General features: G+C 43.1%; 1 protein-coding gene across 2 annotated transcripts; it reads right to left on the minus strand.

Annotated features, from left to right (window-relative positions):
• Window positions 1–649: 649 nt before the first annotated feature.
• Window positions 650–9,997, minus strand: pip4p1a (phosphatidylinositol-4,5-bisphosphate 4-phosphatase 1a). Of its 2 annotated transcripts, XM_046359445.1 has the most exons (8): window positions 9,718–9,997; window positions 8,214–8,407; window positions 7,729–7,835; window positions 5,104–5,209; window positions 3,590–3,642; window positions 3,096–3,186; window positions 2,783–2,896; window positions 650–2,361 (listed from the first exon to the last, which is right to left on the minus strand). In XM_046359445.1, exons 1-8 carry the CDS (start codon window positions 9,833–9,835, stop codon window positions 2,317–2,319), a joined length of 828 nt encoding a protein of 275 aa, XP_046215401.1. In that variant the 5' UTR covers window positions 9,836–9,997; the 3' UTR covers window positions 650–2,316. The 2 variants fall into 2 exon arrangements, with proteins under 2 accessions (XP_046215401.1, XP_046215402.1); XM_046359446.1 differs by having other exon boundaries at window positions 650–2,896; window positions 9,718–9,989.
• Window positions 9,998–10,851: the final 854 nt, after the last annotated feature.

Here is a 10,851-nt window from a genome sequence, read left to right on the forward strand (position 1 = left end):
AGTTGTTTTGTCTTATGTTTGGATTTGATTATTGTATTGTCTGTTATTGAGATGTTGTAAACTGTCTTAAAAGCAATTACAAAACAGCCTAAAAAGCATTCAGATATTTTCATACGTCTTTATTGTGTGTAAACAAACTGAAGAGCGCATCAGCCAGGTTCTTGATCATTGGTATCATTAACATGATCAATATTGTACATAAATATCATGAATAAAACAATCATAATAAATAACATTTTAAAATAACTCACTGCGACTAACAGTTCTGTCAAGCAGGGTAACCATCTAAGAGCTGCTACTGTAACAGTTCTGTCAAGCAGGGTAACCATCTAAGAGCTGCTACTGTAACAGTTCTGTCAAGCAGGGTAACCATCTAAGAGCTGCTACTGTAACAGTTCTGTCAAGCAGGGTAACCATCAGGGTAAAGTTCTGTCCATCTCCAAGAGCTGCTACTGTAACAAGAGTTCTGCTACTGTAACAGTTCTGTCAAGCAGGGTAACCATCTAAGAGCTGCTAGTTCTGTAACAGTTCTGTCACAGTTCTGCAGGGTAACCATCTAAGAGCTGCTGTAACAGTTCTGTCAAGCAGGGTAACCATCTAAGAGTTCTGTCAAGCAGGGTAACCATCTAAGAGCTGGTAACCATAACCATCTAAGAGCTGCTACTGTAACAGTTCTGTCAAGCAGGGTAACCATCTAAGAGCTGCGTGTGTAAAACTACGCAATTAATGTGGACATTTTGTGGTTAACTATTTGTGTGTGCGATTTAAGATTGACACATTGTCCAGAGGTTTAATGGGTTAGTAGGTCATCAAATCAGTAACAACTTTCCAGATTCCATTAAAAAGGGTTGCAAAAATAACCCTATTAAATCAACAAAACAGTTCTCCAAGAATCAGTCATGTAGTGTTATGCACGAGTTCAACAGAATATCTGCTTAGTAATAATTACTCACATGAACAACATATGTACAATTAATTAAAACAAACTAACATATCTGTAATAAAAAATATATATAAACTACCATAATCAGAACCACAGACAAGTTAGTGTTATAGGGTTAGTTTGACTGTGAATTTGCAGGTAGTGTATTCTCTTCACTGACTGTTTCCTCACCCTGACAGCATCCCAAATGGTACCCTACTCCCCATTTAGTGCACTACTTTTGCCCAGAGCAATATGGGCTCTGGACAAAAGGAGTGCTCTATATAGGGAATAGGGTGCCATTTGGGACGTAATCCCAACCTGAAGGACAGCCTCGCCGAGGCACAGGGTCTACAACAACCACAGCCTGCTTCAGTCATCAAGGACTCATTTTGATCATGGAGGGTAGATTTTGCCTGACGACTCAAACCCAATTTAATTCCACTGCTCTATGGATCGCTCCACATGTCAGCCTGAACCTGCCATCCTAGTCATTTGTGCCGATGTCAATATGACGTGATTCATATCAGGCCCAACTCATCGGTTTCTGGGACCAATCAGAACAGTCAAAATGTTGACACATTTTCAAAGGGTCAGGGAGGAAAGCAAATCCCGACTCATTGTGGAGAAGAAACGTTAGATGGGTAGCCAGGCAAAGATGTACTGTAGTTTGACCATAGCTGGGAAGTGGGCACACCTGACCCAAAGCCTGTTTAACATGGGCAGCACCACTGAGGGCTTTCATCATTTTGATGCTCTATAGTACAGTGTACATCTATGGGTTACACTGACAGCTAACATCTAAGCTATTAGCTCTGTGTGTGTGTGTGTGTGTGTGTGTGTGTGTGTGTGTGTAAGAGAGAGAAGGGCTGTGTGTGTCTAGTAAGATTGAACAGCCTCATCTCAAGCTCTCTCTCGAACTTGGCTCCCAAGTGGCGCAGCGTCTAAGGCACTGCATCTCAGTGCAAGAGGCGCCACTACAGTCCTTGGTTCGAATCCAGGCTGTATCACATCCGGCCACGATTGGTGGTCCCATAGGGCGGCGCACAATTGGCACAGCGTCAGAGTTTGGCCGGGGTAGGCCGTCATTTGTAAATAATAATTTGTTCTTAACCGACTTGCCTAGTTAAATTAAATGAAAGGTTAAATAAAAACTAAACTGCTTTTAAGGCTTTCCAAGCTACTTTGGATCAAAGACTGCCAGTCCCACAGATTATGCACCATGACAGACAAGGGAGGGTAACATGGGTGGCATTTACTTTGCACTGGCCTCATTTTAGCTTAATTTGCCTTTCTAAAATGCTTCAAGGGTTTACCAAAACAAATCCATCATGTAAAATGCCCAAAAACAGAACATGAGATCAGTGTTGCGAAGTAGCAGTCTTTTCCGAGGGTCATGTCATAATTGAAGACTTTCTTCCACTGAGCCATGGCAGGGCCTGAGTGATTAAAAACAGGGAAGGGACAGTAGTTGAACATGTTAAAACTAATTGAACTAGTAATGCAGCAGTCACACTACTGCTCCTTCGGGAGTAAGTAAATGTTCATCATCCAGTTTGGAAACACATTGAACAGACTAAAGGGAAGGAGGAGGAAAACTTTGTTTTTTAATTTCCAGTTTAAATAAATATTATTTTAAAAGCTCCCCCCCTTGCTCCTGCGGGTCTCCTCTCCCCTGTTTGTGTGGCTTTGGGGTGAAGTTTCCCCTAGGTACACATCTAGGAGATCAGCTTCTCATCCCACAATCTTAACGATAGCCATTTAAAGGGGGAAATGCGAAACTGACCCAAGATCAGCATCTAGGGGCAACTTCAACCTACACGTGTGTGTCTATGTGAAGTTCTGTAGGGGCTCACTAACACGCATGCAGGCCCAGTACAGAGCCCTGCCCAGGGTAAGGAGTACCAACAGGATCAGCACGGCCCAGGAGGCATAGATACCCCCATAGTCCTGGGCCTTCACCCACGTACCAGCCTACAGAGAGAGAGAGAAGAGCATGTAACATTTTTATTTTTTGCAATGTGTTTAGTGGTGAGATGGGTCCTACAGACACAGAACAGGGTTTTTCCTGCCTCATGAAGGGGCTTAGGCGGTGGACATGGCAATGTTTGATACATCTATGATATGGGTTTGTCAAGTAATGTAGAGTGGACAGTATCGAGGGTGTACTCACCACCAGCCCAGCAGTGGAGATGCTGAAAAGCAAGCATAGTAGAAAACACCACAAGCTCCGCCTTCGAGGGTACCTCTGACCAATAGAGGAGCTGCACGTCGAAGGGTGTGGCAAAAGAGAGGGAAAAATGGACTGTAAACATTAAATAGAAAGGGTAATTTTCCTGGAGAAAAATTGTCCCACTTGCTTCGGCTGTCCAAAAGAACTTCATAGGTTTAAATTGTTAGTTGCTGAAGCAAGTCCTACTAATAAAAGGTTGTGTAAGAGTAACAGCTCAGACTTGAGAGGTTGCACACAAGTTAGTAAGGAGCTTATCCTGATGCCTAATGCTACAGGCTAATGGTACAGTCATCCAGCCACAACTATGAGCATGTCCTCCGATAGAACGTTGCCACCAGCCACCACTGGAGAACATTATTTTGAGCATATTGTATAATCCCTTTTAAATGGACTCCTCTATTGACTGGGTACTGTGTGGACAGATAGAAACTCACACTTTCTTGCAGTGTGGGCACCTGGCGAGTGTCTTGTCAGTAAACTCTGTCCACTGAAACACATTACAAGACACTTATGTCAATATGATAGAGTATACATCCCAAACGGCACCTTATTGCCTAAATAGCGCACTACTTTTGACCAGAGCCATATGGGTTCTACTCAAAAGTAGTGCACTAAATAAGGAGTAGGGTACCATTTTGGATGCTGTCAGGGTGAGAGGAAACAGTCAGTGAAGAGAATACATACATACTACCTGCATATTCAAAGACACAATCTAACCATGTAACATTGACTTGTCTGTGGTTTTAAATGTGGTAATAGTTTGTTTTAATTAATTGTACAGACACACTGGCCAGTTTTAGGTACACCACCCCATTCACGAAAATGGATCGCTCCCAGACAGTGAGTCACATGGCTGTGGCTTGCCATATAAAGCAGACAGACATTCAATTGAATGTTGGAATGGGTAAAACTTTGAGCGTGATGCCAGGCACGCCGAATCGGTCGGTGCCAGGCACGCCGAATCCAGTATCTCAGAAACTGCCGCCCTCCTGGGCTTTTCACTCACAACAGTGTCTATGGGTTCCCGAGAATGGTGCGACAAACAAACATCCAGTCAGCGGCAGTCCTGTGGTCGAAAGCAGCTCGTTGATGAGGTCAAAGGAGAACGGCAAGAATGGCGTAAGCCAACAGGCGGGCCATAAACAGACATAACGATGCAGTACAACACTGGTGTGCAGAACGGCATCGTGGAACGCACAACTCGTTGATCCTTGTCACGGATGGGCTACTGCAGCAGACAACCACACCGGGTTCCACTCCTATCAGCTAAAAACAACAAGTGGCTCCAGTGGGCACACATTCACCAACACTGGACAATTGAGGAGTGGAAAAACATTGAATGGTCCAGCAAATCCCGGTTCCTGTTGCGTCATGCTGATGGTAGAGTCAGGATTTGGTGTAAGCAGCAGTCCATGGCCCCATCCTGCCTGGTGTCAAAGGTACAGGCTGGTGGCGGTGGTGTACCGCTGTCCAATCTGCAGCAACTGCGCGATGCCATCGCGGCAGCTTCGACCAACATCCCTGTGGAATGTTTCCGACTTGTAGAATCCATGCCCGAAGAATTCAGGCTGTCATGGAGGCAAATAAACTGGCCGGTGTATTTGTTGTTCATGTAAGAGTAAATAATACTAATCAGATTATGTTGCACTCGTGTGCATAGCACTAAATGATTGATTCTTGGAGAACTTGTATTTTTGTTTTAATAGGGTTATATTTGCAACCCATATTCTAACTGGAATCTGGAAAGAATTTACACTTATTTGATTACCTAATCACCCAATAAGCCTTAACTTTGACAATATTTCCAAATCTTAACCACACACACCTCATTTACCTATAAACACAATCAAACATTTGGGCCCTGGTGCCCTTTTGGTGGGAATACGGTGATATTTGGGATGCAGCCTACTGTATATGATGGCTGTGAGAGGTGAGGGAAGGGTCGTACCAAGAAAGTATTGCTGCAGTGTCCACAGGAGACCCGAGCTCCGGCCGGCTGGGGGTCAGGGCTGGCTGGACCAGGGTGGACCGGACCCAGGTTTATTATCCTCTTACTGGGGGAAGACGACCACATAGCTCACTGATCAGTCTACAAGCCAGTATTCCTAGATTTAAATGCAACAGAGCGTAACCATACCTGTCAACGACAAGTTTACATTTAAGTCATTTTAGCAGACGCTCTTTTCCAGAGTCACAGTTAGTGCATTCATGTTTAGAAGGGAAAACAACCTCACAGCACAAGTAGACCCTTATTCGAAATAGCTGCTATCAGCAGAATCAGTGCCAGGATGGCAAAACAGCAACCACATAACTCACTGTTCAGTTTACAAGTCAGTATTCTTAGCTAGGTTTAAATGCTACCGAGCGCAAGTTCCATACAAGTCACCTAACTTATCTGCATTAGGCTATCTGGGTTAGCCTAATGCAGCCCTTAAAGGAAAACTCCACCCAGAAACTATCTTTTGGTATTTGTTTCATAAAAGTCCATTATTGACCCAAAATGTTTTGCATGTCAACAATCCAGTTTACAAGATATATAACTTTCAAAATAGAGAAAGACAGCCGGTACGAGCCTCATATGATGCAAATCGCAGCATTAAAAAAAATGCATCATACAGGCATTATTTCTGTAGTTTGAAAGTTATATATCTTGACAACTTAGTTACACAGGAATACACATTGGGGGACCTGTTGTAATTCATGTCCTACATAGTCCTAGTTCACAGTAATCATTACTTGTACAGTTGAAGTCGAAGTTTACATGCACTTAGGTTGGAGTCATTTAAACTCGTTTTTCAACAACTCCACAAATTTCATGTTAAACTATTGTTTTGGCAAGTCAATTAGGACATCTACTTTGTGCATGACAAGTAATTCTTCCAACAATTGTTTACAGACAGATTTCACTATATCACAATGGGTCAGAAGCTTACACACTAAGTTGACTGTGCCTTTAAACAGCTGGGAAAATTCCAGAAAATTATGTCATGGCTTTAGAAGCTTCTGATTGACTCAAATGATGTCAATTAGGCCTACCTTCAAACTCAGTGCTTTGCTTGACATCATGGGAAAACCTAAAGAAATCAGCCAAGGTCTCAGAGAAAAATTAAAATAAATTGTAGACCTCCACAAGTCTAGTTCATCCGTGAGAGCAATTTCAAAATGCTTGAAGGTACCACGTTCATCTGTACAAACAATCGTACGCAAGTATAAACACCATGGGACCATGCAGCCGTCATACCGCTCAGGAAGGAGAGGCGTTCTGTCTCCTAGAGATGAACGTACTTTGGTGTTAAAAGTGCAAATCAGTCCCAGAACAACAGCAAAGGACCTTGTGAAGATGCTGGGGGAAACAGGTACTAAAGTATCTATATCCACAGTAAAACAAGTCCTATATTGACATAACCTGAAAGACTGCTCAGGAAGGAAGAAGCCACTGCTCCAAAACTGCCATAAAAAAGACAGACGATGGTTTTGCACATGGGGACAAAGATTGTACTTCTTGGAGAAATATCCTCTGGTCTGATGAAGCAAATAGAACTGTTTGGCCATAATTATCATCATTATGTTTGGAGGAAAAGGGGGAGGCTTGCAAGCCGAAGAACACAATCCCAACCGTGAAGCACAGGGGTGGCAGCATCATGTTGTGGGGTTGCTTTGCTGCAGGAGGGACTGGTGCACTTCACAAAATAGATGGCATCATAAGGACGGAAAATTATGTGGATATATTGAAGCAACATCTCAAGACATCAGTCAGGAAGCTAAAGCTTGGTCGCAAATGGGTCTTCCAAATGGACAATGACCCCAAGCATACTTCCAAAGTTGTGGCAAAATGGCTTAAGGACAACAAAGTCAAGGTATTGGAGTGGCCATCACAAAGCCCTGACCTCAATCCCATAGAAAATTTGTGGGCATAAGTGAAAAAGCATGTGTGAGCAAGGAGGCCTACAAACCTGACTCAGTTACACCAGCTCTGTCAGAAGGAATGGGCCAAAATTCACCCAACTTATTGTGGGACACTTGTGGAAGGCTAACCTAAACATTTGACCCAAGTTAAACCATTTAAAAGGAAATACTACCAAATACTAATTCAGTGTATGTAAACTTCTGACCCACTGGGAATGTGATGAAAGAAATAAAAGCTGAAATAAATCCCCTCTTATTCTGAAATTTCACATTTTTAAAATAAAGTGGTGATCCTAACTGACCTAAAACAGGGAATTTTTACCTGGATTAAATGTCAGGAATGATATATTTTTATATATGCCCTGAGACACTGTTGCCTTGACTGAAGTTGCATCTGCTGCTGCCAGGTAATGTTGTTTTTTGAAGGGAAGGAATCATTTCTCATAACCGTTGTTGTCTGTCTTCCTCCCTCTTTGATTATGTGGCTACATCCCAAATGACAGCCTATTTCCCTATAGTGTATTACTTAATTCCCTATAGTCCACTATAACCAGGGCCCATCTAGCCAAAAGTAGTGCACTAAATAGTAAATATGGTGCCAATTGGGATGCATCCAGTCTCTCTTTCACACACTCCTTCTCACTCAACCCTCTGCCCTCCCTCTTACCAGTAGGGCCGGGGACAGGCGATCCTCTGGGAGGTGACTTTGCAGATGAGCAGACAGTTACAGGGGCAGCGGACATACTTCTTCCCTGCAGGCGCATTCTTGATGGGCTACAGAGGGAGACAGAGACAAAAGGAGAGGGACACAGAATGGTTAACAAGTTCAATTCCATTTCAAATAAATCCATTGGCAACGGCGCTGGTCCCATGAATCTGTGTATTTTCAAAACTTCCACATGGAATTATAACTTCTCCTAACCTTTTATCTTAAACCTAGAGTCAATTCAGGAAGTAAACTTAAATTCCACATTCAAGTTCAGAGAAGCAATGAGGGAAATTCCAATGTCGGATTACTTCCTGAATTGAAATGGAATGAACCCTGACATGCAGGTTTATGTGGTAGGTCACCCACCCAGCCTGCCCACTGTATACAACTTGTATGGCTATGTCTATAGATGTGATGACACTACAGATAGATGTGTCACCCACCGTAGCCTCGTTGCAGACCCCACACTTGACCACATGCTGGTGGATCTTCCCCTCCACGCTGATGAGGCTCTGACACACTCTACAGCTGATGCCTGGCACACTGCCACTCTCTGGGGAGGTGAGAGGGGAGTACGGAGGAGGGTCCTCCCCCATAAGCACTGAGGGCTGGGTGGGGCTGGGGAAGGGAGGAAAGCCTGGGGGGGGGGGGGGGGGGGTGAACATGAACGTTTTGGTCAATTAGCAGACACTCTTATTCAGAGTGATTTACAATCAGTGCATGCAACTAAGGTAGGAAAGACAACCACATATTAGTCATCGCAAGTAAAACATTCTTCAATAAAACCCTGATTTCGCTGTTAGTTGCCATGGCACCCTAAGCACAGAGCTCCTATACATTTGTACATAGTTATTTTTAAATGCTTTTTTTTATCAGCCCTTTTGTTTTTGATAACATTGTGTTTTTATTGCATATCTGTTTTAGCACCACGTATTTGCAGATTGACTGACAGAATACATATAGTGTAAGTAGTGCACTGAACCATGAAAGGGTTACACAGAAAGTACTATTCCGTGTTTTACCTTTTAAATGAGGATTAACAAGATTGAGATTTGAGTCTTGAGTTCCAACAAAAAAGGAGCTTTATAGGACTGCAGGGGCTTATCTCTGTGTGTGTAGTACTATTATCGCGGAAATATGCAATTACCATTGTAATATTTAAAAACCAAAGAATTTAAGGTATAATGATGTGAACAAACACCTGTGTTACTGCAACTCGTGCCACTGTTCTGATATTTCCATAGATACAGTCGCCCCTCCTCAGACAACAGTAATTGGTCAACGTCTTATCTTGCAGTAATTATAAGCTTATTGAATGGCCCAAAGCGGTGCCAATCAAATCAGGTGCTTCGGTACACGCCTCAAACGAGATTAGCACACTAGCTTGTTAGCGTGAACATACTGGCGGTATATCTTCAAATGGTGATACAAATATTACTGACATGTTTTATTTCTGCAGGCCACTATAACATAACACGTGGATCATCAGGATATGGTAACTTGCATATTCTGTATTGAGAAATGGATTATAGCGAGGCTAGCTAGTTAAGACATCTTGCAGCAGACAACTAGCTAACTAGCTCCATGCACAAACCTCAACATAGTGTTTTGTTAGTGACATCCGTTTAACTATGATGCCTAAACGATAAATGCATCATAACATGCTTTAAGGTTATAGAGAAATATTGCCAGCCAACTAAGTTAACTAACCGGCATGCTTGCGTCAACCGCTAGCTGGCTAGCAACCACAATATATTCCCCAGATAAATCAGTGCAGACAACATCGTCGTTACTATGTTTTACCAAATACGTGCTGTTCGTGTTCCTAGCTAGACAGCAACTTGAGCTCTGGCTATCTGGAAATCATAGGAACCGATGAGTTGTCAGCTAGCTAACCAGTCGACTGCCTTGGCTAGGTTGGAGAACATCCATGGCATGTATACTCACTTTGTGGCTTATTTGGTAAACCATAAGGAGCCGAGCCAGGTGATACTCCGCCGTTACCACCCCCAAGACCACCATCTCCGAGATCTGCCAGTAACGGGGACCTCTCTCCGTCCGCCATACCGAAAGCAAGGCGTGGGGGTAGTAGGACTGTGTAAAGCGATGATATGGAGCCGTTGCGTCTGGGATTGTGCCGGGAAAGTAACGTAGCGTCACATGATCACGAGTTCGCTACTGCGACTCTGTCGGACCATGTACTTCCCTCATAATAATTGATCAACACAGCCCACGGTCACAACTACCTTATAATAAAACAATATTGAATAATAACAAACAATAATGGTAAGCTATAGCAAATAGGGTGTTGGTAAATGTAGCACAATGAGAACAAACCACAAATACACGAGTGTAACACAGGTTGAATAATTGTATTTCTTGAAATGCAAACAATATTCCATGTAACAGAACAAATATATTCCATGAACAGAGACAAGACTATAATGAAAACCATGGAAATCTAATCCATAGTGGTAGTAATGACATTACCCATCTTTTCTGCTTCATAACAGAAGATGGAAGCTCTGCACTCACCTGTTCACATTCCTACCTACTCCTTTCAACTCAAGCCTGTTACATGCATTGGTAACAAAAGCCTGCATATTTAGGCCAAGCACAGGCGCAAAGTCCTTTGTTGGAAATGCAGAAAAAAATGTGGTAGTGCAGTTTGTATAATATTGGGTATTCCACCCTAACTTGCTATGTCATTCATTGCAGGTTGCTTTGATCCATGAAGCGGTTCATGGGTAGAGTGACTTCCAGCCCCTGTCACTGTAGAACTGGGCTTTTCCCGCCTGACTGTGTACTGGGTGCGGAAGTTGCAGGCCCAGTTTACTGTTGAGAGAGAAGTAAGGATTTAATGAGTTGGGAGGGGAAAAGAGTGAGACAGAGAAATTGTGTGTTTGTGTCAAACAGACAGTCAGACAGAAGATTTTGTATTTTTATTGAACCAGGCAAGTCGGTAAAGAACAAATTGTTATTTACAATGACGACTAATCCCGCCAAACCCTAACAACGCTGGGCCAATTGTGCGCTGCCCAATGGGACTCCCAATAACGGCCAGTTGTGATACAGCCTGAA

The sequence above is a fragment of the Oncorhynchus gorbuscha genome, linkage group LG08 (assembly GCF_021184085.1).
Source record: "Oncorhynchus gorbuscha isolate QuinsamMale2020 ecotype Even-year linkage group LG08, OgorEven_v1.0, whole genome shotgun sequence".
Lineage (NCBI taxonomy): Eukaryota > Metazoa > Chordata > Actinopteri > Salmoniformes > Salmonidae > Oncorhynchus > Oncorhynchus gorbuscha.

Coding starts and splice junctions, on each gene's coding strand:
- pip4p1a (XM_046359445.1), bottom strand. CDS start 9,835: ATGGCGGACGGAGAGAGGTCCCCGTTACTGGCAGATCTCGGAGATGGT. Junction 3,187..3,589: donor TGCCCACACTGCAAGAAAGT/GTGAGTTTCTAT, acceptor TTCGACGTGCAG/CTCCTCTATTGGTCAGAGGT. Junction 2,362..2,782: donor TGTACTGGGCCTGCATGCGT/GTTAGTGAGCCC, acceptor TTAATCACTCAG/GCCCTGCCATGGCTCAGTGG.